The 27965-nt window shown below is 33.6% G+C and overlaps 4 protein-coding genes across 9 annotated transcripts in view; 1 reads left to right on the plus strand and 3 right to left on the minus strand.

Annotated features, from left to right (window-relative positions):
• Positions 1–27965, plus strand: part of LOC134243140 (putative uncharacterized protein DDB_G0293878) — a 476688-nt gene that overhangs the window by 259683 nt on the left and 189040 nt on the right. The window lies entirely within an intron of this gene.
• On the minus strand, positions 52–7661 carry LOC134243133 (centromere protein O-like). The gene is made up of 6 exons (XM_062725361.1): positions 7599–7661; positions 7357–7493; positions 6962–7082; positions 1620–1888; positions 1289–1439; positions 52–294 (listed from the first exon to the last, which is right to left on the minus strand). Exons 1-6 carry the CDS (start codon positions 7603–7605, stop codon positions 188–190), a joined length of 792 nt encoding a protein of 263 aa, XP_062581345.1. The 5' UTR covers positions 7606–7661; the 3' UTR covers positions 52–187.
• LOC134243132 (beta-1,3-galactosyltransferase brn-like) lies at positions 9952–11061 on the minus strand. Its single transcript, XM_062725360.1, has one exon. The coding sequence runs from the start codon at positions 10974–10976 to the stop codon at positions 9969–9971; it is 1008 nt and encodes a 335-aa protein (XP_062581344.1). The 5' UTR covers positions 10977–11061; the 3' UTR covers positions 9952–9968.
• Positions 13767–27965, minus strand: part of LOC134243134 (potassium channel subfamily T member 2-like) — a 39001-nt gene continuing 24802 nt past the window's right edge. The window contains exons 15-30 of one of the 6 annotated variants that reach the window (XM_062725363.1): positions 27292–27400; positions 24271–24420; positions 23910–24118; positions 23447–23720; positions 23135–23240; positions 22781–22953; positions 22479–22550; positions 21680–21814; positions 21351–21465; positions 21047–21151; positions 19857–19940; positions 19446–19586; positions 19147–19327; positions 18526–18546; positions 16466–16550; positions 13767–16368 (exon numbers count right to left, since the gene is read on the minus strand). In XM_062725363.1, the coding sequence (XP_062581347.1) occupies positions 15990–16368; positions 16466–16550; positions 18526–18546; positions 19147–19327; positions 19446–19586; positions 19857–19940; positions 21047–21151; positions 21351–21465; positions 21680–21814; positions 22479–22550; positions 22781–22953; positions 23135–23240; positions 23447–23720; positions 23910–24118; positions 24271–24420; positions 27292–27400 (2339 nt within the window). In that variant the 3' untranslated portion in view covers positions 13767–15989. Of the gene's footprint in view, positions 16369–16465; positions 16551–18006; positions 18166–18525; positions 18547–19146; positions 19331–19445; positions 19587–19856; positions 19941–21046; positions 21152–21350; positions 21466–21679; positions 21815–22478; positions 22551–22780; positions 22954–23134; positions 23241–23446; positions 23721–23909; positions 24119–24270; positions 24421–27291; positions 27401–27965 lie in introns of those variants that run through there. The other 5 variants (XM_062725362.1, XM_062725365.1, XM_062725364.1 and 2 more) reach the window with 5 other exon arrangements.

Genomic DNA, 27965 nt, shown 5'->3' on the forward strand with positions numbered 1-27965 from the left:
TATATTTATCATTTCTATATTTACATTTCAAAAAAATGTAAACATCATTTAAAAAGATACTTATAAGCTTTATTTAAGGAAAAAATTAGTAAGAATGTATCAGCACATTAAGAGAGTATGTACATGTACTATGTACAAGGAAAGTTTATGTCATAATTGATGTACATGTATACATATATATGTAAAGTTAATTTAAAATGTCTTTCATGATTTCAGAAATAGATTCAGCGAGTGGCTTGGATAAGAGTAGATTCTTCCATTCTTTGATGCTTCTCTGTGTCTCTGAATCTTCCTCTAAAATTACATTGAAGTACTCACTATAGTGATTCATCAGTATGGTTAAAGCATTGTGCAAGGTGCTATCTCTAATGTTAACAGTCTTAGACAAATCCCGGGAGTCGATGCCCCGGACCTGGTAAAATTGGAAGCGGGCATGTGGAAATTGCACATTTACAAGCCCGAAGGGCATGTAAATTCTAAGGCATAAGCCTTGGTATAATCAAATTAAATAATACCAATAGCATTAAATGTACTTTAAAGTCTTTGATTTTCCATCTAAATTGAAGTACAAAATAAAATTTTACTGACAATTTATTTTAACGCGATTTCCAAGGAACTCTTCTGCAAAGGAGACACAAAAAGTGTACAGGTTGAAAACAAATGGCGAGACAATAAATTGACAGAATGGACTTCAGATCATTTCCTTGGCACGAAAAGGAAAATGAGAATAATATATAAACTTGATAAAATTCTGGGCATGTAAATATTTATTATACTTCTGTTAAAATGTTTCCTATATAAAGTTCAGAAGGTAAAATAGCTATCCTTTATAGTCCACGCATAGCAAAGCTATACCCCTGGGTATAGTTTTTGCTATCCACCCTCGTAAAATTTTCATGTAATAGTTGCCGCCAATTTTGATTTCCAGCGATAAATCTTTAAACTGATGATGTCATGATGACTTCAGTAGCATTGTGACGTCATCAGGATTTCAAATTATTCTTGCAGAATTATCTTACTCCAAAAAGAATTTCAAACCTCAGAAATTATATTATACATCAGTGCAATAAATTATTTTAAAATGTCTTTCAAACCCTCAGAAATAGAGTCGGGCAAGCCCTCGGGGAGTAGTTCCATTCGGGTTTGATGTTTCTCTATGTCACTCACATCCAGTGGATAAGTGTATATTATTTGGGCTAGCATAATTGTTGATCACACCTGCCCGAAGGGCATGTGCTGAAAAAAAGATTTTGCGAAGACTGTGTTAAATGTACATTCTTTGACCTACCTATCTGTACTTTGTCTGGTAGAACATTTAATAATCTAAAGACCAGCTTTATTCTATAGAGTTGCTTGGGGTCCTCCAACTTGATCTCAACATAATCATAACTTGATGTGTTCTGTATGTCACAAGAAAAACCACTGCTTTCAATCATTTCCTGAAATAAAATTTTTAAAAAATTATTTCAAAAATTAAAATTGCTTGCTTTGGTAATAATACAGTTAAAACTGATTTTTAGACATCTTTGCAATACATGTATTCCATCATTTTGATGTCCTGTACCATAAAAATGTTGCAAAATAAAATTTCAAGCCTTACTCATTTCTATCAAACAGACCTTGACTCTTCTTTGTTCCTCTCTTTTGAAAATGAAAGCTTGCACATAGTTTTTAATGATGGACAGAAATGATGCAATATCTCCTTTTGTCAGGTGTTCTTTCTCCAGCTGAAGTGTGGGAATGAACTCAGGCAATGAATGCCGCTGTATCACATTTCCAGTATTGTTCTCCTTTAACTCTATAAGGTAGGATTCTACAACAGTATCATAATAGGAGGCATCCAAACAAACTGTAAACTGGCTCTTGTCCTCGTGACACACATGTGTACCTGAAAAAAAAAACACCAATAAAAATGCTGAGGTTTGAAATCAATCGATTCATATATAATCTTTTCAACAGACTTAGGTAAGGCCCCAAAAAATTAATTAATAGTTTCTCAGGCACCGCCGCATCGCTAATAATGCCATTGAAATTAAATACTTGAAAAGGGAAATAACTCAATTTTTGAATTTTCCAAGTTGAAAAAGAAAATCGAGTTATTCCCCTTTTCATAAATGCTAAGATAGACGTTTTTATTAGAAAAACAATATATTTCTTCTAAATTTACAGTATTTTATTAATTAACTTTTAAATAGATGTTTGGAATAACATTATTTACAGCTGAATACATTATAATTTATTTCAGAGAACAAAAATTAAGAATTAGTAGATATTATCATTTTATTAAGAACCCTCTCTACACTGCACATTAAAGAGTTCTGATTCTATGGTATTTTTTGCAGTTAGAGTGATCTGCCCTTAGATTTTTTAGAATTCTTAAAATTAGAAAATCACAGTTTATTACACAATTTGTAATCATTTCAGGTATTCTTAACATTTTAAAAGGCCAAGATAAATTAATTGAACATGTTATTTACATGTATTTTCCTTTAACAACAGTGATTTTTATTCACTGATACTGTGTTGTGTTTGATTATTTTTCCTACAACATATGTTGAAAATCATATAAATAAGCTCAATACTAACACCTTTATAGAATATATTTTTCTCAATATCCAAAAAACATTTTGTACTGGTGTAGAGAGGGTCCTTAAACAAATGGCTTAAAAATTGTGTAAAAACCTGCTTCAAAAAAAAAAAAAAAAAAATAAAATGCTGAGGTTTGAATTTTGAATTTTTTTCCTGAGATATATAATTAATTAATTTTTTTTGGCCTAAATGATAGATATTTGCAAAAATTCTAGAACACTTAAAAAAATTTCATTCTCCTCTTTCTCTCTCAAATATCTTTCATACTCCTTTACTCTGGAAACTTTGCTTTGATGCAAACCATGTTAATTTCATTATTACCGGTATACAATATTAAATCACATAAATTTTTAGAGTTCAAACAAAGCAAATAAACATACATTTAAAATCTTTATTAAAAAGATTTGTGGGGAGGATGAGATATTGTCATAACTTCTACCAAACTGATGTCAATGATATCTACATATATATAATTTCTTAAAAGTTGTTTATGCCTCATGCATTTATCCCCATTCCTCTCTCTCTGAAACTGCCTCTCAGATTAATTTTTAAAGTTGCCTGATGTTCTAGAATTTGATATCAATGTGATTTATTATTCTGTATTTTCAGACGACTATTATAGACCTTCCAAAATCTCTCAGTACCTGGTACATTCACTTGGATGAAATTACAAATGTCTTTTTTTTTTGCCTTCTAAAATTTTTGATTGAGAAAAATTCTCTTATATAGTCTAACACATAATATAATGAAAAGCTGTACCATACTACCATTTCTATAAACGTAGCACCTGTATCTAATCCTTTTGAAAGCCCTGATAGTATTATATTGATTGATTGTATATTGTTTAACTTCCCTCTCGAGAATTTTTCACTTTTCACTCATATGGAAACACCACCACTTGATGGTGGAGAGCTGCAAATTTTGTCCTATTCTTGGCACTCAGAGCCATTAAGCAGAGAGGGATCTTTTTTGTGCCAGCTGAGCACCTACTGCGACACGGAGACTTGGTTTATACAGTCTCATACGATGGGCAGGTCCCCATGTCCCATAATGAGATTTGAGCCAGCGACATACGAACGACATATGAACTTCTTACTTCACAACTCTAGAGCAAATGCTCTAACCACTGCGCCATGCAGGTGACTGATAGTTAGTGATGGGACATCAGTTAATTTTCATAATCCAATCATCGGTTGGAATCGGTTACTGCTTCCGATGCGATTTTACCGATTATAATCGGATGTCATAGTTTGGTATATAAAAGCAGACTATTACAATTATTTCATATTATTTCTTGAACATGAATATACAATTTATTGTTTTCTTTGTTGTTTTGCTTATTTCACACTTTCTATATACATGCAGGGTTTAAACTTAACTAAAATTTCCACTAGCCATGTGGGCTCCTTAAGTTTCAAATTTAAGAGCCCACAGTTAAATCTGTTAATCCACAATCTCTGATCTTTTTTAACCCGTTGCATACATCACTGGGACAATTTAAGTAGATACTTATTAAATCTAAAATACATTTGTTTAAAATGAAAATTGAAGTTCATAATTTGTTAAATCAAATTTCGCATAAATATTTCATCATAGGAAATGAAATTAAATTCAATTACCAATTGTACTATTCTGTTTGGTAAGGGTATATACATGATACCTTTTTCCTGGTCATTGGACTATATACTTATAGTAGCCTAGCTACTGATGACAACGTCACATGAATAAGATTTTTTTTAGGTTAAATATTTTTAAAACTTATCTGAAATTGGTCGACACCTAATGACACTTCCATTTCATATGACCGAGTAATTGGAAATAATTTAATTGGATACCTACCAAGTATAAACAATGGACAGAGAAATGAAGGAAATTCGGATTAGAAAAAAAGATGATCGTTTTCAAGACTTCACAAAGCATGTAGTACTGGTAAAAGGATTAGAGGAAGGATATCTACCACGTATAAACAAACAATAGGACCATGTTTCTTTTATTTATTTAATTGATTGGAATTTTTAAAGCAAAAAACATGGGGAAAACGTCTGTTTTCAGTAAGGGGACTGGAATGGTCCTGCAGATTTTTTAATTCGCTACGTGGGCGAACAAGTCATAAATTTTATGAGCCCACAGCAAAATTTACTCGCGGTTCCTAAGCACCTCTGCTTCGTGCTAGTTGGCTAGTATCAGAAGCAGACGCCATTTTCTTTCATTAAGAAGAAATAAATTTTAAACTCATAAGAAATGGATAATTCTGGAATGTACTTTATTAGAAGTATGTTTCCGATGATCGATTATGAAAAATTATAATCGATCATCGGAATCGGTAGAATTTTTTCGTTGACAATCGATGTTTTCTGATTAACGGTACAAAACTACCATACATGCCAACTTTCCCGATTTTTTCGGGAGTCTACCGATTTTTAACCCTGTCTACCGCTTGTCTACCGATTAATTTTTTTTCAACCATTCCTACCGATATTTCGAAAATCCGGATTTTTTTACCGATTTGCTTTGAATAATACAGTGTTTCCGTGTGCAGAAAACATGGCAGTTTCAGTGTTTATCGGTGGGATATCTGTTTATTGCCGCTGATAACAGGTAATCAACAAGGTGTCAACTGTGCTACCAGTCATTACAGAGGTTTTGATTGCTCCTGAACCTCAATAACAGTGTATTTTAACCAAGACAATTATGCCAGATGTGGATATTTTAGAAATACACACGACACTGGATACAAACTGACAAACTTGTGAGAGTTCACACTTTACAGCAAACTTCGACAATATAGTTTACGTATAAACCGTTTATAAAAGGTGTTCAAGTTTTGGAATATTGCATTCATCATTAAATTATAATCTACTTCATGGAAAAGACACTGCCAAAATCCAGCACGGAAAAAATGTGCCTGCAAGTAAAAACCATTAGGACTGCCCAGAGTGATAAAAAAAAAAGAGGAAAAAAACCATGCCTTTTGCAGACTTTGATTGAAAAAGTTAAAAATGACTTCTTAATATTCCCTCTGATTAAGAAAAAAATAATTTAACAATTTTTGTATAACAGTAGCCTTATAAACTTTGTAATTTACCAACAGACAATGAACAGTTGAGCTTATTTGTAAAGTTTAACATTCTTATTCATGTAATAATATGTTAACTTTGTGTATCACATTTTTTAAGACAGGGGGGTATATTTATCTTAATATTAACATATTAAATAATTTTAAATAAAATTGTCTTTTTTAAAAATTCAAATGATATTGTATTTGTGCTTTTGTTTAAGTTGATAGGCAAGAAAACACTTTTTTAAGTAGTAATAATATATGAAATAATAAAGGTAGTAGATTGATAATTTAGAAAAAAACAACCTACAAAGTTATTTGACAAAACGCCGCGAATTAGGAACTTCAAAAAATGTCGTTACGCGCAATCTCCCCCAAGAAAATGTTCAAAAGTTGGCATGTATGAACTACTGATAGTATTATTACTAGGCCATATAAAATTAATCTTTAGATTCTCATCCCCGCCCGCCCCTCTCAAAATGTCCCGCCCCGATGTTTTTTATTTTGATTTTTGGGTATTTTCATGTATTTTTATTCAGTAAGAATTTGGGTCAAAGTTTAAGAGTTATCTCCCGTCTGTATTAAAAGTCGCGTGTCGCTATTTATAGCAAAAACGCCATGTGAAGAATGGAGAAAAATCGGCAATAAAAGCAGTTTAAATGTGTAAGGAAAAGATAATTTGTCAGTATAGAGAAGGCAGAGAAGAAAAAATAGCATAAACACATAGTTATAGATACCATCACTGGCAGGAGCAAGTATGTAGAGAGATTGTAACTAAGTAAAAATAGATGAGGAAAATGACACCTGGTCAAGTTATATATAACGATCTCCAGCTGTGTGACTTTGCTTTGAAATATAAAAAAAATCTACAACATCATAGACAGACTTAAGAGAAGGCCTAGATTTTTCAGTAGAATAATTATTAGAACATTTACATAGATTTTGCAAAATAAGACGTCACGCATACACAATTTATTGGTATCCCCACCTCGTTTTGTTCAGGGTGTGCAGTATAATGTGTACTTGATAATTTGTCAATTAACAATAAATATTTAATTTTTAAAGCAAAAACTTTTTTTTAAATATTTAAAAGAATATGAAAAGAATTAAATCTATTCATATTTGCATTAAGGTAATGAAAAAAAAATGTGTACGGGGCGTCCATTGTTTTGTTGATACTTAGGCCTATATATAAATTAACAATTATAAAAAATAAAAAATAAAATCCGCCCACCCGCCCCAATTTTTAGCAAATTAGGATGAGAATCTAAAGATTAATTTTACCTGGCCTTAACATAATTAAACTATTCCTACCTGTGACCCTGTATAAACTGAGTAAATCTTGTAAATACTGATGTCTCTCGATGACCTTCTCATTCTGAGCTTCTGATTGCTGTTGTAAAAGCTCTCTTTCTATTTCTTCTTCTATTTGACTCTAAAATAAAATGAAAACACTTGTAGGACCTTTAGTAAAAAATCGATGAGTTCATGTTGTAACATTTTCACATTCTATCATGTGTCTGAAACTTCCACTCTGAAGGATTTTGACCACAATCATTAATAATGTTCTTAGTTACTGAGTTACTAGGCGCCTATTTCCCCGAAAAAGGAACTTTGCCCAACATCTTTAACTTAATTTATGCCAAAAATCGATCAGGACTTAGTAAAGAATTCAGTATCTCTTCATAAAACAAATAAAAAAACTCTACCTCAGTTCTATTCCAATGATCTAGCTTTGCGAGTAACTTTTCTCTGGTTGACTTTAGATGTATCCATTTCTGTAAAAGATCGCTTTCCTTTCCTTCGCCATTTTCTCGCTCTAGCTTCTCGAGAAAAGAAAAACAATCTAAAAAAAAATGTGTGTCAAAATATAGATTCTCATTTGTTCGTACGAGTGAAGTTACTCTGATTGTTTGTAACATTTTTTACCTTTATTTACAAAGTTACAAACCTGTCATTTTCCACACATTCCAATTTTCGCGCTAATTTCGGGATCAGGACAGGTCGTTCCATGACAATTTCGTGTTATGTATAATGTAGTAGCTCATACTTAAACTACTTTCTGAGCGTCGCTTTGTCCAGTGCTCATTTCATTTGCTTTTCATTTAAAATTTTTGGTGTTTAAAACGACACAGAAACCTACTTCTAATCAGGTTCATCATAAAAAAGTTTGATATTTCTTTTTTAATTACTTCACATGTATTAACACAAAATCACAAAGTTCATTAACGTTAGGCACATTCATCTGCCAATTTTACTTCAAGACAAATTTATAGCTACTTCCAGTCTAAATAGGTACGCCTTAGAAAAGTGAATATCCCAATGAGCAATCTGTATATTTTCCCAGACAACTATGTAGTGCTTAACCAGACGGTCTCTTACTAATGATCCCGTACATTGACTGTTTTGCACAAGCGCTTGTTTCATACCATGCGCTAGTTTTTTTTATGCACCCGGATCGAAAGATCCGAGGCGTATATTGTTTTTGTCCTGTCTATCTGTCTAGCTGTCTGTTCGTCTGTTTGTCTGCAAACTTTAACCTTCGCCATAACTTTTGAACCGTGAATGAAAGAGACTCCATATTTGGTATGTATACTCCACTAATTAAGCTCTTTCAAATGACACCAAGGTCAATGACCTTGTGACCTTGACTGTGACCTATATGATAAAAATAGTTTTTCTGCAAACTTTAACCTTCGCCATAACTTTTGAACCATGAATGAAAGAGACTTCATATTTGGTATGTATACTCCACTAATTAAGCTCTTTCAAATGACACCAAGGTCAATGACCTTGTGACCTTGACTGTGATCTATACGCTAAAAATAGCTTTTTTTGTTAACAAACTTTAACCTTCGCCATAACTTTTGAACGAAGAAAGATAGAGACTTCATATCTGGTATGCATACACCACCGATTAAGCTCTTTTAAATGACACCATGATGAGTGACCTTGTGACCTTGACTGTGTTCTATATGCTAAAAATAGCTTTTTTGAACCTTCATCATAACTTTTGAACCATGAGAGATAGAGAATTCATATTTGGTATGTATTCTTCACTAATCAAGTTCTTTCAAATGACACCAGGATCAATGACCTTGTGACCTTGACTGTGTCCTACATGCTAAAAATATGGTTTTTAAAACTTTGTTGCCACCGGGTGCATAGTGTTTCACAAACACATCTTGTTTTTTTTTTTTTACTATACAGTAAAAAAAAACCTAGCGTTTTGTATGAAACAAGCGCCTGTGCTGTTTTGTACTAAGCGAAAGGAAGAAAAAAGTAGTACTTTGTATCAATAGTGTGAGTAATACATAGAAATATGATCACTGCATGATCTTTGTGACAAGATTTATTGCAAAACAGACTTTGTCATTGTAGCCCTGAGCAAGAATTTACTCAGTAATAGAATTAGCTATTTTTAGTATATATTTATGGCAATACCATTTACCAAAGTTACACGCACGTAGTATCAAAGGACTGATCCCCCTTTTTTTCTCTCAGGCATAAGTTTCTACTATAGAAAATGTTCATTGAAATTCGTTTGGTCACCCATATTTGGTTGCAAAGTTGTGTAATAGGGATAATGCACGAGTATAAATGTGGAATTTAAAGTTAGAACATAACCCTCCCCTCCCCACACATAAAACAGAATTTTCGAGTTTGAATTTTTTTTGCTTATCAGAAGAAACGTTTAGGGAAAAAATGTTTACAGACGAACAGACAGGCAGATAGCCAGACGTACGGATGACGGACACCTCACTATTGCATAATTTTCTCCCGTCTCTGACCTATAGGGTACGTAGGGTTTATTTTGATGGAACGAGTATGTCAAGCAAATCATTCTTAAATTGTTGGCCCAGGGTCTGAATGGATCACAAAATCACAGGGACGTAGTAACGGGGGGAGGGGGGGGGCAGGGGGGCCTGGCCCCCCACTTTAATTTTTTCCCAACATTACACCATTACTATTGAAAATGTCCATTGAAAGGTTGGTCCCCCCCCCTCCCCCATTTCGTACCACAGTATATTGATATCAAGGAAATATGGTATTGTATACCAAAAAAATTGAAGTCAAAGGAAATTGCCCTTGAAAAAAGTTGGCCACTACCCCCCCCCCCCCCCCCCAAACACACACACACACCCACCCTCACACACACACACACACACACGAAATAGGATTTTCGACTTTGGGCAATTTCCTTTTTTTTTCTTTTTGCTTGTCATGCAGGTGAGTAAAAAGACATTTTTTCTCTGGTTGCCCCCCCCCCCACTTTCAAAAATGATGCTACGTGCCTGAATCATAAAACAGACATAAAATTTTAGATAAAGGCTTTACATGCCAAACATTTATTCCAGTTTTGACAGCTTGCAAAATCAAACAGAGAAGAGTGTTTTAAAGGAATGCCCAGTTTTGATGCCACGAGTCCCAAGTAAACGTCATCAACTGGAATATCCTGTACGTACGGGAAAGCCAGGGTCAATCTCTTTGCTATTCTCGAACTAACCATGTAACTACCGCCAGGAAAATAGGGCGGAAAAGCGTCACTAGAAAACAAAATGTTGGACACGAACCATTTACTGGCTCGCTCTCTGACCACCGATGCCCCCGCCGGGACAAGATGTCCTGTAAATAACTCATCAGGCTTATACTGCCGAGAAAGAAAGTCGAACACGTTCTTAACATTGATGAAGAAGTCGTCATCTTGGAATACAATAAAGCTGGCAGGCTTACAAAAGGACATTGCCCATTCGTAGCCCATTTTAGTTTTGAATGTCAGGTTTCTGTAAGTGTCAATGAAATCTCTTTGAATTATATCTCCGTACTTGGTGCCCTCTAAATAGATATCCCTGTTACTCTTCTTGGAAAATCCCAACAAGAAAAGTAATCGAAGATGTTGCCCGAACCTGCCCTTGGTATCATTCATCAGAACTCTCAACCACTGCCTTAGGCGCGCGTGATCCGGAGCCGATTTCACCAACACGAGAACATAAGAAGCATTGGCTTCTTTACGAAATCCATCACAAGCACCTCTCGGGTTTAACATATAGTTAAATTTTTCAAAGTTTACCGGTGCTATTTCAGGAGACCCGTGTTGTTGGAGTTTATCTACAGCTTTAATTAACCTCAAATCGATGTCAAACGAAGGCATTTCTACTTCCTCGATTTCTTCGTCTGTCTCGTAGGCGAAACCGAGGTCTGTCTTTATAGGTTCACCCTTAGGAACAGTTCGGTACTTTTTAGCCATTCGATAAAAAAGGACATAAGTGAGCATGAACACAATCAGAAATACCACGACGGGATATAATAACTTCAAAATAGTCCTCATGTTTTATCCAATCCAAGAATAAAGACAACAATTCTACCTACACATTCTTACTATTACGCATTTATAGCACAGAGACTTTTCGAAAGAAGAAAAAAATTAACAGCCACACAATGGTATAGTGCCTTCCGAACTTTAAATTTTATCAAACATTGCACCTATTTTGATTGATAATGTGATAAAATTAATAAATCTTTTAAAAAGAATCTTCTGACCATGTCTTGGGGGTTCAGACGATTTAACATGTCATTTAAAGTTTACAAACTACTAATTGTAATGAAAAAAAAAATATGTCTGGCTTAAATCGGACTTTATCGTCTTAACCCACGGTCCCGTACTCCGAAGATCGAATTGTCTATCCACAAATTTTATTTAAAAATAAACTTTGTTGTTATGAAACAACAAAGTTTATTTTTAAATAAATATTGTGGAAAGACAGGATAAAATTCTCACCATGCAATGATCGAGGATCGTGCTTTTGATGATGTTATGAACGAATACTGTATACACGGAAATTTTCGCCTCCGTTTTATTTTCGCCCTACCATCATTTGGGCGAATTTAAAACGTGGCGAATTCAAAGAAAAACAGTATAATTTCTTAAACAAAACTATGACTGGGCAAATTTAAAACGGGGCAAAATTGTTTGCAAGTATGAAAGGGCGAAAATGACACGGGGCAAAAATAACCCTGTATACAGTATTATTCGCAGAAATGATTTCGAATTGTAAAATTATTGATTCCACTGTCTACTTCTCTTCAATTAAAAAAAAAATTCTCCCCAAGCCAAAGTAAGGAAATTAACATGGAACTGATTTTGAACGTTTCTTGAATTATCTGTGTCATCAAAAATCAGATTACCGCTGAATTCAAGTTATTTTCAACACACTGTGCCTTCAACACTGTTGAAAATAAAGGAAATACTGAGGCCCATAGGCCACAACGCTTACCCGAATCTTCCCAGCCTTAACATTCTTATTAGATCTAATTGTTTTTAAGGGTCACATTCCTACTTTTCTTTAAATGTTTGGAGAATGATAAGCCATAAATCCTTCTTATATCGCCCTCTTTTTTTCTTTAAAAAGGCCACATTCCTGGTATTCTTTAAAGGTTTGGTAAACGATTAGCATACAATTCACAAATTAGGTCATGCTTATAATGAAGTAGAGTAGACAGACGATTTTATTTCCCCACAGATGTAATTTGTTATGTCCATGAAGCTACAATAGATTTTAGAGCCATGGGATATGAAAACTTCCTCACTGTAAGAGTCAATGTGTTATAAGTGTGTTCACTATAAGCATGTTCTTCTGTCCTTAGCTCTGTAAGCTTTGGTATATTAGAGCTAAAAATCTACACTTTATAAAGAAGTGGGTTTTTTTTGTTTACCCATTGGTTCTTGAGAAGCTTCTAAAAAATCCATTTCTATAAGACATTCATTACCTTTGTACATTTCGGATAATATTTATATATGTACAATGTATATGAAAAAATTGTTTATTTCAATTTCGTATTTCTTCCTTAAGGTCAAGATCTAGTAAATGAAAGGTGCCTACAGATTTATCAAATTTGAGAAATAAATTCCTTTATTGATACTTTACAACTTTAGCTTGGTCAGATAAGGTGTTTCGGGGCATAATTTGTTGGTAAACAAGATGGAAAACTGTATCTTAAACTGTCATTTTCAATGAAATATTAAGAAAAGCAGTCATGAATATGGGAGTTTTTTCGTATTCGGCAAAGGAAATGTACCCAGATTGCCTACAGTCTCTCAGAAAACGGTAATAAGTATGTTCATGGCCTCTTCTTTAAATCAATATCAAATTTAATATAGGTATCCGGTTTACTTTTCATATGATTTCAAATTGAATGACATGAAAATACCCTATTTTCTACATAATTCTGCTAAAGAAGTAAAGTACAGGAAAAAGAAAGTTGAAATTGATTATGACGTCATAATGGATCTAGCACCAAAAAAATAGTCTCAAGTTATTTACTAGATCTTGACCATAAATATAAACTTTAAACAAGATGTGTTTGTGAAACACTATGCGCCCGACAGCAACAAAGTTACAAAAAACTATTTTTAGCATATAGGTCACAGTCAAGGTCACAAGGTCGTTGATATTAATGTTATTTGAAAGCACTTTAGTGGTGGAGTATGCATACCAAATATGAAGTCTATATCTCCTATGGTTCAGAATTGATGGCAAAAGTTCGGAAATAACTATTTTTAGCATTAAGGTCACAGTCAAGGTAACAAGGTCAATGACTTTGGTGTAATTTGCATGAGCTTTATTAGTGAAGTATGCATACCAATTATGAAGTCCCTATCTCCTATGCTTCGAAAGTTATGGCAAAAGTTTGAAAAAGCTATTTTTAGCATGTAGGTCACAGTCAAGGTTACAGGGTCATTGACCTTGGTGTCTTTTGAAAGAACTTTATTAGTGGAGTATGCATACCAAATATGAAGTCTCTATATCTCAAGGTTCAAAAGTTATGGCGAAGGTTAAAGTTTTCAGCAGACAAACAGACAAACAAACAAACAGATAAACAGAAAAACAGACAGGACAAAAACAATATACGCCTCGGATCTATCCATCCGGGCGCATAATAAAAATATTAAAGGTACAAACTACATGTATATGGTGAGTTTCAATAGAATTTAACTCAGAATTGGAAGGTAGACAATTTGCAAGATTTTTTTTGACAGCAGCAATAGTCTACTTTGATTGAATGGGGGCTTTATTTTTCTACTTTCTAATACCAGAATTTTGAATGTCAGAATAACCAATACTGGTTGCAGTTTTATTTAATAGTTACACAACTCCAATTCTTCCATTAACACATTGAATGCATAGTTTACATGTGTACAGAATAAAAAGGAAAACACAAAATTTATCATATTCACTGGAAAAGTGTTTATAAGCAAAGCACCATAAGACCCTAGCACAGAAAATTCTTAAGCATTTAACAATTAAAATAAAAAAAATATCTGCAAAAATGCTGTCATTAACAAATATATAACAGATTAAGTCTTACAAAAAACATTCCATAAAAAGGGAATGGTCTGGAAATCCTTTTGATATGGCAAGTTTTAAATGAACACCAAATTTGTTTGGAATGCATTTAGAAGACAATGACATAATGAGATTCCTGTTGAGTAAAGACACTTATATAACTACTCAAACTGGGTATTGGTACAACAGTCTAAAACATCAACCATCTAGAGACAATTCCACTGAAACTTTGTACTACACACCAAAGGACTAACTAAGGAATTTAACTTTAAACAATTAAACATGTACAAACACTGATAATTTCTCATATCAACAAAAAGATATACAAGTTCATCAAAATCAATTTGTTATTAATTCAGTATACCAATCGATTCATCATACAAAAGAAAGTACATGTAACAAATTTTCCCAATACTTTCCATAACAAAAATACCATTTCTATCAACTGTCACTTGGACATATATTGTGGTGTGCTAGCACTACCAATACACATTTAATCACATTCTAATATTATCTTTGATAAGGATACATATATAAATTAACACCTGCAAAGTGATTAAAATCTTCTTCCTCAAGTCCTTGATCCGTAATACATAAGATTATACTTATAAATCTATACCAGGAAGAAAAAAAGAAAACATAGGACTTAACTATAAATAAACACTTTATTCATTTGAGGTGCGCAATTTTTTAGGCATAAATCTGTATAAATGTATCATAATTTTTTTTTATTCTGTGATTAGGATACTTAAATAAAATACCAGTATTAAGTATGCACACTTATATATTCCCTAAATAAATTTTTGATTAAACTTTTGAATTAGATTTAGCAGAATTGTACATAGTGTTGTTAAACAGAAAACAACAACATCCTAGCATGTAAATATGCTTATACTGGTAATTAAGAAAAGTAAAAAGTGAAGTTATGTTTTCACAAAATAAAAGTATGATGGAAATTCATTTAAAATCATTGTAAAAAACGTGTGTAAAAATAATACAATATTACATGTATCATGATATTTTTCTGGGAAAAACATAAAAAATCGCAATATGCTAACTTTTTGCAAAACTCATCTCAATCATTCATGTACAGTACTTATATAAAGCCTTGACCCTCAGAAGAAAATTCTCATTTAACATTTCTCCTGTTGGAAGACATACACTTGGAAGGCAGGAGAAATTACAATCATGTACACTGTATAAATTTGACATGTAGTATATGTAGATCTTTTTTCTCTGTTTATACAGTACATTGTAATAAACTTTAATACATTTAAGTATGATGATCCTTAAACATGAGTGAGACAATCATTCAATGGCATGAAAGAGAAATGATCTCTAAGTATGCATCAAATATCCTTTGATACAGACAAAAGAAATAATCTCAAATACAGTGAATGTTTGGCACATTACAGAGTGAATTTAACCTGAGTCATTACAGCAACAAAACTCAATCATTCGATGATTATGAGTTGGTTTTACACAGTGGTTATTGATTACTTCTGAAGTAAAGGGATGGTGCCATTATACTAAAGTTTGAAGGTACAAAAATATACAGATCTGCCACAATCAGCCATGATTAACTACGATGTCTGTAAGACGTACAACAGTAACAGTATGGTATGACACTGAGTCAACTGTGGAGAATGTAAATGTGGATACAAACAATTCTGAATAAGTCAATATATTGTTAATATGGAGAAAAAATAAAATGGTTTAACACAGCCTCATCATGTGGAGGAAAGTCAACTACATCACTGAATCTTGTACTACATGTAGCATGCAAAAATAAACATACAATATTCACTCACATTTAAAAAACATAAAATGCAGATGCCCTATTATTTAAATCAGTTCCCCCTTCTTTACATATAGTTGTAAAGATATAAAAATATCTTGCCAAATAAAAAAATACAAATAGGGCGTATCATGCTTTATGTCAACTAACAATGCACAAAATATTAAATTTGATATGAGTATTGCTAGCCTATACAAAGTCAAGTGTCGGTAGCACTATGTACTGTGAATCGTGAGACCTTCCTCTCCAGTATCCCTGGCTCAGGAATACGAGCCTCTGGCAGTAACAAATCCTGCTTCTCCGGGTCCAGCTTGGAGCTATTTTTGGCCGAGTTACTCAGCTTCCTTAGAGGAAACACAAAAACGCTTTCAGATTCTTTGGCATACAGTTCCCCTGATCCGCTGGATGTTCTTTTGAGAAGATCTCCATTACTTTTGCTTGTCGGTGATATGCTAGAGGATGACGGATTACTGAGTGACCTTGACACTGAAGATTTGCCTGAAAATGCACTTCGCACCAAGTTCCATCTCATTTTACTGCTAGGAATGGCTGCCATGCTGCTTGGTTGTATGACATACCTGCACAAAATTTAAATGACAGCCATGTTAACATTTTATACCATCAGTCTCAAATATCATTGTTGCTATAATAAAGTTATAATCCTGCAAGACTTACACAATGTCTCCCAATCTAAGTTTTCTCATCGGGGTGGGGTTTAGGATGACGTAGGATATGGTGTTGGCTGATGTATTTACATCCACTGGAAAACAAAAAAAATAAAAAATTCAGAATTAATGTCTTCATATCTAGTCAGACTGATCTTATTTGTCAATTTACATAAAGTAACAGTGATACCCCTCCCCCCTTCAAAGAACAATAAAAACTTTTTTTTGGACTTTTGTGGACATACTAATCAGCCCTTCCCATGGGTTTATTATTTGAACAAATTAAAATCTTAGATTACCTGAGGCTGCTTCTTTGACTAATCAAAGTTGGGCTGTTCTTAAGAGGAAGATTTTTAATACAATTCCTATATACCCCCTATTCATATACATGTATATACAAGTGTGATCTCATATTGTGGTCCTGTCCTACTCCCTGAGCCTATGATTTGAACTACCTGCATGTACCCAAATAAGTTATAATGAGACAATGTGGCAAGTTTGATCAAAATTAACTTAATGGTTCTTGAAATCGTCAAAAATGTGAAACATTTACAGACCTTTTGATCAGAAAGCTCACTTTAATAATAGGTGAGCTATAAAACTATATCGAATCAAAAATGTAAAGTGACAATTTCGTAACTATTCTCAAAACTTTAGTGTCAGATTCAAAAGCTGAAATAAAATCTAGGGATTTTGATATGCAAGGATTTTTTGTATTGTAAGAGCAATTTATACCATAACTTTATTTCTGGAATATATAAATACATTGTATCATGCCTAAATGCATTCCACAATCTTAGTTTTTTTTTAATGTACGTTGGTCAGATTAAGCATTAAAGCAAGGATTATTAATTTAATGCTTCATACATACAAGTTTGTAATATCAGTAATAAGCCAAGAACAGCCAATTTCAGACCTAATATTAAAATGGTCAAAAAGACAACTATGGTGAACAATATTCACACCCTAAATACTTTCTTCTATTGCATAAATGTGCATTTCTATGAGGATTACATATACTAATTTGATAAATTATGATGTGCTTTATTTCCAACCTTGTGTTCTATTTATACTTTGTAATGCTGTATTGACTAAAGCTGTACATGCTGTTATATATCCACATACACATCAATGTACAGATGAATGTCAATGAAGCAGAAAGAGCTCTCCAGATATATTACAGACTTAAAGTATTGTATTTGGTATTCAATTTTGAATTTACATTGAAAACTTTAGCAAAAACAATTTCAATTAAATATTGACTATCATCTTAATTAAAAACTTTGAATTTGGATACTGTAGATCACTAAATTTTCGCGACACCTTATTTTCACGAGATAGTCATTGACTCTTGATTAGCGAGACAAAATTTTCATGAATTGTGGTTATTGCTCTATATAATCTTAAGGAATACTATTATACGTGAGAATTTAATTTTCGTGAGCACGTCTCGCGTAATTATGTGAAAATAAAGTTCTCGCAAATAAAAAGTGATTTACAGTAATATGATCTAATGTAGGTAAACTTTAAATAACTTAGGTAGAAACTTCTTTAACCCTGAAAATAAGCTACTTTTTTAATCTTTGCATCTCTACAAAATTGATAAATTATTGTATGCTCTTATAATCTATTTAAAAGATTGGCTCTGCATTGTGATTGTAGTAAATGAAGGAGTTATGATCTTTAATGATTACTTACTGAAATCAATATCTGTAATACACACAACAAGTAAAGCAAACATTCAGAATCCCACTTTATGTAAGTTAACAGGTATACATGTAGTCATACATTCCTATAGCTTTAACTGATGACAGAATATAAATCGTTTTAATTAATATGACTTTTCAATCATTCATGCTACAGTCTTAGTTACTCGTATAATCAGTGCTATATACAGTGTAATAATTAGGTAAAATCTACAGAATGCTGTTACTGGCAGATGAGATTTGCGTCTCATCTTTGGTGACGTGCAAGGGGAGAATACACATGGAGATCATTATTTGATTTTTGTTTCAAACTTTGAACATTTTTTTTTTGGTAATGCTTGTGCTCAACATTGTTAATATATACCTCCTAACTCCTCTGTTTTATCTATAAAGTGATTAAAAAAGAAAATCAATATTTCTTTTCACTAATACCTTGCTCTATATCTGTACAACTATCAGGTTACATGGAGAAAAACCTATTCATAATGCTGAAACTTAATTATTAAAGAGCAGATACATATTCCATCAAAATTTTGATATAATTTGAATTTAAATTAATATGACATACTACTAAAGATGAAATTTATTTTATCTAAATTACGTTAATATAGAAATTATACCCTCCTTCTAAAGTACATCCCAGAAATGTTAAGGTTGATTCCTTATCTAGTTGATACTGATACAGACTACAGAGAGAGGAACTGATAGAAAGAAGGGAAGGAAGGTGTCATTTTTCCACTATGGTTTGTCATATATCTGTTTATATTTTCATTATTCAGATAGTCACAAGGTTTTCTTCAAAAAATTATTATACACATTAAGTTTCAATTAAATATTAACAAAAGAGGATTGGTGCAGAAAACATCCATCTTCTAAGCAAACCCAATGACAGACAGACAACAATATAAAGAAACAGCATAGTCCTCAACCTGCTACAAGCCACCACTGCTACAGTAAAGTGATTTCTGATGCTGACAATCCTTACCATAATCTGTCGATTTCATGCCGAGATCTCGGAGTCGATTCTTGATTAGAGCGGCCAGATCCGCGGTCTCTTTCTCTGATTTTCTATTGGATGGTTTGGAGAATAAGCCCCCTCCACTCATTTTGGTTGAGAACTTCCTGTCATCTGCCTGAAGGTGGTGGTTATTATTCTTACTATCTGACTGCTTAAATAGAAAGAAGAGAATTACAAGATACAATTGGTACATTTGACAAAGCTTCATTTCATACTATCTGAATGGTTGAAAATAAAGCTTCCTTTCACTGTGATACCATACATACATTTGGAACATTTGTTGTAGCTTCTGAGTTTTCTTCTGTTCTGTAAATAGCAATAGGGATTTCCCCTGTGGTGGTTGCCATGGCATGATAGAGATCTCCATATGTGCTATACCTGGCATAAGTCATACGCTGCACCCTGACCTGTACACACAAAGATCAAAGCTGAAAACATAGGCACTTGTATCTAAGGATACTAAATAAAAGCCTGTTAAGGAGATTTTGCTAGTAAGAAGAAACTAACTTACTAGTGAGAGGTTACCAGCACAAGTTAAAGATATACATGTACATTTGAAAGGTGACCAACAAGAGGTGTACTTGAGACGTGACAAGGAGAAGTTAACATACACTTAAGAGGATACCAGCAGAAGTTAACATATCTGAGAAGTTACCAGCAAACAGAAGTTAACGTACACTTGAGAGATGACCCGAGTTTTCCTCAGCATCAATACCCAACAACAACCTGACTAGTGTGATCAAGTAGCCTTTTACAAAAGTCTGAAAAAAAAACACATCTTCATATAACAAGTAAATCAATCAAATCAATCATGTACCAGTTTATATTCATATAGAGGTGACTCTCGATCCCTCGAAGTTCAAGGGACCGCAAGAAAAGTTCGAGAGATCAAGGGGTTCGAGAGATAGAAAGTAAATAAAATCCGGAATTTTCAGTTCCGATCATCGGTGTTCTACTATTATATATACCGGAAGTATATGTAAATAAAGTTATTGCACGTTTTCAATCGCATTTTACAGGTAATATACTTGATATCAACAACAATGATCGTATTTCGAATAAATAAAACGAATTCCTGAAGTTTCAATATTTATTTTTCTTATTTCATCATAACATGAAACCCAAATAGCAATTGTCAGTTTGGCTTTGGCTATTCCGCGGCTTCATCTGGTCCTTCACCAGTGTTCACCAATTTTTTCTTTATCTGTATTCAGTTTTTGAGAAAGGAATTTCTTGTGTAATATTTGTCATACTGGGATTATGTAGACTCTAATAAGAGTTCATAGTCTATGGCAACTTATTGAAACGAACGTCTATAAATTTATTTTCTAAAAATTATCGGCTCGGTTTCAAGTCCAAATAAGTTGTGAATTCATTTATAATTTACCAATAATAACCAATTAATTCTTATATCAACACACGGATGACCCACAGGTGTAGTGTCATCTATGTAAACACCCAATTAACACCTCCATGCCAGCCCCAGGCGTTCACTGTTTTTCCAGGTAAGTTCAGGCTCAAGTTTACGCTTGATAGGCGTGTATACACGCGCAATCAAAACTTCGGGTATAGAGAGTAAAATTCAATGAAGTATGTGTAACGGGACCCAGGTTTTGGTTCGAGAGATAGAAAACTTCGAGATATAGAAGTTCGAGAGATCAGGAGTAAATTTGCTTTGTTATATAGAGGAAAAAAACGGGACCAGAGGTTCACTTCGAGAGATCGGAGTTCGAGCCATCGAGAGTCACCTGTACATGTAAATATGTTTACTTTAGAAACAATTAATGTTAAAAGCTTAATGCTTTTATCTTTACACTTATTACAAATCTTTACAATTGTTACATAATTATGTGTTATTTTTAAGTACCTGATAGAGGAGACTGTTTAGCATACTGGCACTAAACACCTGTCCTGCAGCAAAAGGCTGACGAAAAATGTGGGAAAGTGCGGAACTCATCCTGCCACCCACCACCTACAAATAATAGTAATTACACTGTGCATGTATAACACTGAGCTCACAATATGCAAATAAAGTACTTGTATTTGTCTTGAAATAAATTGAAACAAAATTGTTCTAAACATTGTTCTAAAGTCTGAAAATATATCAATATATACATCTGACTCTTATAAAACAGACCATGACTTTTCAACTCTTTCCCAGGGATACCAACCTTTTGTAGTTTGGAGTCCTGTTTTGCATAGTGTGTGCTGTGGGCATGGAACTGCATGAATCTTATACTGGTGGCCTGGCTCAGCTCTGTAATGATGTTAATGTTGGGAAATAATCTGGAAATACACAGATAAAAGGTACATGACTACTTTTTTTCATGATATGAAGTCTTTTACAGACAGACACTTTAACGTCCTATCAGCTCTTCTGTTTTCTTATTATTAAATTCATATTCTGTAACATACTGCTCACAAAGTATTGCAACCTTAATACGAATAATTGTTAAACATGTGCACATACAATATTTTTATTCTAGTTTATAATGCCTACTTGACGATGGTCTGTACAGCTACAATGGTCTCTGAGTCCACCATGGTTTCCTCCATATTCTCCCTCATCGCGTCGTGATTGACCACCACTAAATGGCTGACTTTGTTAATTCCAGCCAGGAGCAGATCATCAATACTAAAATATATAGAATTATACATGTAATTAACTGGCTGAGATTTCAAAGGGTGGTGGTGGGAGTGGGGGGTTATATGTCATAAAATAAATGCATAATGTTCGATTTATCAAAATACTATAAACAAGGAATATTATGTTATTAACTACATGTATGTGTATGAATAGCAAAAACAATGGACATGGGGTTTATTTCTAATAGAAGCAAATTTAATTATCAATGATTGTTAAATAAAATAAAAATAAAAAAAAGTATTAACCTAATAATTTCTTCTTACACACTGATGAAGTATTCATGTTATATATTAATGCACATTAATAAAATCCATAACTAGATATCACTGATATGGTGCCATCTCAAAGGGCCCCGCTTTCAACAACAAACATGAAAATGTAAGGAAGCTTGAAAGGTTTATTTTGAAGAGGAACATTTGTGTACTGCTCCATACCCTATATCAAAAGGCGGCACAAAAATCATGAATGTTGCATATCCTCTATGTTAATGTGGAAGGAAAATCACAAATGTTCTGTACCCTAAATCAATTGATAAAGTTTGAGGCTGACAGGACTTAAGGGACAGAAATGATGCACCAAACAAAGATTTTATCACTTGTCACTATAGGGTGCCCGCTGATCGGGGCCCTAATAAAACATGTAAAGAACTTACCAAGTAATTGTTCCTTTCATCCAATATACCATAGGAAAGTGTCCAATAGAACTAAGGAACATATCATCTGGACTGTGGAACAGAAATTTGACACTTATAGAAAACGACCACCTTATGAATGGAGTAGTTACTTTTCAATTGTGAATTGTTACCATTAATATTTATTTATTGGTCGCAAATTGAGCTTTACCAGGAATGCATCAGTGAAGTAAGTAAAATAGGTGTTTGCCACTATTAAGTTAGCAAAATCAGTCTTAGATAATACATGACTCCTTTCATCAATTGGTACTTAAATGACATACCTGTCTTCCATGAGCAGTATAATTGGACTTAAAGAGTTTCTGCTAATGAAGTGGGATCTCAATGGTACTATAAAGTTATGGATCCCTGAGCAGGCGTGTTCCACAGCCAGTATAATCAGCTGTCCCTTCCAGCGGTCATCGTTAGCATTCTTGTAGGTACAATGTTCACAGTCCTGAAGAGCATCATGTAGAATTAACATGTAGTAATGAGCATTAACAAAAGCAGGTATTTTTAGTGCAATATAAGTCATAATCAAGCTACATGAGAATTCAAAGATGAAAATTTCTGGTCTTAACTTGCATCAAGTTAACACCAATTTGGATATAGTTTTCATTTATAGACAGAATATTTACCTCCCCCCATTTGAGACAACACTTTGGTCTAGGGGTGCCCATCAGGTGACACAGTGTTCTTCTGTTTCCAGAATAAAGAGTAACAGGAGGCGGCCCAGTTATCATTCTGAAATCACAGTATAGGATTACGTAAAATCATCCCCCAAAAAACAAATGAAATAATTATATAGTACTCGCATATAAAAAGTAAAAGATGGAAAAAATGAACAAAATGTAAAAATTGCATCTTCTTATATTCTGAGTGAAAAAAAAGCAAGTGATAATTTTTTTAACACAACATCCAATGAAAACAAAATTCTGAGCTAAGCTTACTGTTCCTGGCCCATATCTTTGTGGACCTGTAGAACTCGCGGGCCTTTCTTGTCCTTCCCTACATTAGCGTTAACCTCTGCCTCTATCACTGAAGAGTTTTCTTCCTCAAATGTGTCCGTTTTACGAAGCTCCCCGCTACTCTTCCTGCGAATTCGACGTGCGATTTCCTGTCCCCACTCATTTGTAATGGTGGAATTAAACACACTCTCCTCTCCATAATTGTCAGCCTCTAGTTCTTGTTTGATCCATTTTTCTAAGACTTCTGAAACTTGTTCTATAAGGATATATATTTATGTTAACCTGCAACTTCTTATATACACTGTTTGTAATAAACACAATTCTTGTGAGGTATCTGTAAGGTAAAATGGAGATGTTCATTGTTAATGAAGAGAATCAACATCTGGCTTTGATCATTGGCTCTACTTAGAGACTTCATCACAAACTTTGTACATTAAATCCTTACCTAAACTCTTTTTGTTGCTAGTTGGGGCTTTCTCACTTGGATTCTTCTCCAGAATATTCTCAGACTTAATTTTGGAGAATTCTTCCTTGAATTCCCCTATGTAGAAGCAGTAATCAGATAACTTTAGCTTGTGAGAGGATCCTGGGTTCAACTGAAGACGAGGCTCGTCATTTGTGATATCAAGAACACCAATCAAACACACTCCAAATCTAATTATAAAAACACATTGACTGATATGCAGTGCACAGATGACAAAATAGTCAAACACAAAAATTTGCTTACCATGGTTATGTTCGTATACTGACACACATTTTTTAAAACTATTTTGCATGAAAATGCTTTGAGTACGTTTGTGACTTACCTTTTATGAGCATCGGCTGAAGCATTTGTAAAACTCTGTCCCTCATACTTCTGGAAGAAGACGCTTTTACTGAGCTGTATGTGGTAGACCTCATTCCCGGAGTGTCTGCCGTAGACATGCTGCCAGCTCTGTACTCCCACCTGTCCCAACCTACAGACAAAACACAGACAAAATCAGCAAAGTTTCTGTTTATTAAAGAATTGGAAAGCATGTAAATGTCAGTTGTCCACAATAAAACAGAAAGACTAAACTTTGCTGTATACGAGGGTTGTCCCAAAAAGTCGTAGACAATGTTAATAACCTTTTAAACACGTAACCAATACTAACCAAATTTTGCATAGACATAATACATTCAATGTTCTTTAAAATTGTGAATTCTTAAATATATATCTTTCATATTAATTATATTGGGACGATTTATTTGAAGGCCGATATGGTCTGTCGGTGCACGACCATAATTCGGAATAATTTACGCATATAACTATAACATTTGCTTTTATTTCTTTGGTACTATGTAAAAGATTGAACTAAAATTTAAATCACTAAAACCAGAATCAAAAGCTTAATAATATGTCAAAATTTCATTTAAATAGCATTAGAAACAGACGACTGTTGACATGATTTTCAAAGTGTTGTTCGAATCGAGATTGATGAAAATGATGTCGTTGAACGCGTACCCGTAAATGAAATAAATTGTTTTGGTATGTTTTATATTCACCAGAGACAGGAAAAAAGAGTACAGGAAGGACATATTACACACTATTTTTTTTAATAGAAAAGGTGTTTTTGAATAGCATGAGATTCAAAGATCGTTTTTCCTCTATATCGAAAAAAAAAAGTTATTGCATGTAAAGTAGAGTACTGATCGTTTAACGCAGACATTTGGGAAAGTTCTGGGCCATGAACGTCGTCAAACAATGTGTATTCTCTGCTGCCTAAAATGTAAGATGATCTTTCAACCAATTTAATCTTGACTAAAAATTTGAATCTGCTTAAGAAAACGGACAGTAGTGAATTTAAATTAGTCCCGTAGTCATGAGTGGTAAATCACTAAAAGAATATTCATTTGGATGTTACATGTAATAGCCTGATGTGAAGCAGAAAAAGGGACCATGACGTTATGAGACGTAAATTACGCTTGCTCTCGTGCGCCAATGTACACTTATTACATAGTTTCTTTATTTTTTCACAGTTTTCTTATTAAATGTGGTATCGTCATGAAACTTGAAATGCAAGATCATAAAATGTTACTCTTTGCTATGACAAGAAAAGAAATTTGATTTAGCAAAGAGAAAATGAACCATGTTCCCTGTCTACGACTTTTTGGGACAACCCTCGTATTCTAGTATACACAACCCCAAGACAGTAAACCAAGCAATACTTTTGTATAAAACACAGCTTCATAGCTAGTATGCAATAAATGATCCTAGAATTCCTAAACACAGTCAGACAGAAAGTCATGTAAAGCTGTAGAGACAAAGACATTCTAATCTACAGAATTAAGTACAAATATTTATTGTCTGTTTTGTGGTGTACAACAACAAGTAGAGCAACAAGGAAGACAGATTCTTGAGAGAGACAGACATACTTCACCTACTCTCAGCTGTATGGAGCAAAAGAATGACCAACTAAAGGCCCAGAGGCCACATCGCTCACCTGAGCAAATTGGTTAGGAAAAAGCAGAAAATTAATCAGTTTAGTACTGAAAAGTATAAATAGGACCAATCACAGCTTTGCTGTTCTCAAGAAGATTTTTCCTATGTATCCCTATGTAAAAATTTGATCACCCATTGTGGCCCCATCCTATATTCGGGAGTCATGATTTGAACAAATTTGAATCTACACTAGAGGATACTTACTTATTAATATAACCAATCAGCTTTGCTGTTCTCAAGAAGATTTTTAAAGGTTTTCCTTAATTAATCGTAGGTAAAACTTTGATTTCCTATTGTGCCCCTCCCCTACCCCCGGAGGATCATGATTTGAACAAACATGAATTTACACTACCTAAGGATGCTTCTACATAAATATGACCAATCATGGCTTGGGCCTAAAATAAGATACTGTTTGTTTGCAGTTGCCGACCGACCCATTGAAAATGCACCCGACCCAAACTTTTTTTTAGCCATTTTGTAATATTATTTTTTTTCTCAAATTTTCAGGATATTAAAACTGTTTCATTTTCAATTTTTGCCTTCATCAATCAGTATTTTATACCAAGAGTGCAGCTTATTCATGTATAGTAGACATATGAAAAACTCTATTTTATGTTATCTAACAAAAATCTGAAAACAATTTTTTTTTTTCCAAAAAAAAAAAAAAAAATAGCCTACCTACCTACCCAGTCTAAAAATTATAGGTCGGCAACTGCAAACAAAGAATTTTTTAAGCTTAACCTTGTTGTTAAGAAGAAGATTTTTAAAGATTTTTCCTATGTATTCCTACATAAAAGTTTGATCGCCCATTGTGCCCCCCCCCCTTCCCCCAGAGGGTCAGGATTTGAACAAATTTGAAATACATTTCCTGAGGATGCCTTTATATAAATATGACTAATCATGGCTGTTCTTGAGAATATTTTAAAAGATTTATCTTATGTATTCCTATGTTAAAATTTGATAACCCACTGTGGCCCCAACCTATCCATGGGGGTCATGATTTGAACAAACTTGAATCTACACTACCTGTGGATGCCTCCACACGAGTTTCATCTTTCCTTCTTCTTGAGAAGAAGTTTTTTTAAAGATGTCATTAATTTTTTATTTATTCATAATTATCTCCCCTTGGAAAAAGGCATGACCCTTCTTTTGAAAAAAATTGAATTCCCTTCACCCAAGGATACTTTGTGGTAAGTGGTAAGTTTGGTTGAAATTGGGACAGTGGCTCTTGAGAAGAAGATAAAAATTCGACAAGTTTACGACAACAGACAAATTTTGATCAGAAAAGCTCACTTGAGCCTCACTTAAACTGAGCTCAGGTGAGCTAACAATCTGGGGTACAGACAGACACACAGACGATACTTACTCTCTGTTTGTTGTATGAAGTAGAAGGGTGACCAGTGTAGACAGTCCTGGATATAAACAGTTGTTGGCTAACAGAGCATACTTGAACTCATCCTCACAAACCACATGCTCTGAAAATCAAATCTACAGCTACAAAACTCAAACACTACATGCACTAGGGACAAAAAGCTCTCCCTTTGAAGGATATAAAAACAACAAAAAAAATCAGAATAGTGTGAAACTAAACTAAAAACAAAAGTGAATATTTTAAAACAATGCAATCCAACTGTTTTTTTTTTATTTTGTTTAATATTCAAGTACAGTGTATAAAATCAGACAAAGGAATAAAGAATTTGAATGCTTTTTGGTGTATTTCCTGCAATATTTGAATGTTGCATACTTCTTGCAAACTTAATGAATAAGTGATTAATGTATTATTTTAATTATCTATTCAAGATATACAGGACAATAAAAGGGATGAACCTGACATAAATTATAATGGGCTACTTAACTAGCACCACATTAAATTAAAAGCTAATAAAAATGACAAGTTATGATAATAAAACGTTTTATGTGTGAATTAATCATGTCTTTGTTAAGTGGCGACAGTCCTAGGATGTCACCAAGGCCACATACCTACGATGGAAAAAAAATGTCAGCATGGACTTCAATTGTTTTATCAAAAAATTGGTAGGA

Source organism: Saccostrea cucullata, unplaced genomic scaffold (assembly GCF_032062105.1).
Source record: "Saccostrea cucullata isolate Sc308-1 unplaced genomic scaffold, CSIRO_AGI_Scuc_v1 ctg161, whole genome shotgun sequence".
Taxonomy (NCBI): domain Eukaryota; kingdom Metazoa; phylum Mollusca; class Bivalvia; order Ostreida; family Ostreidae; genus Saccostrea; species Saccostrea cuccullata.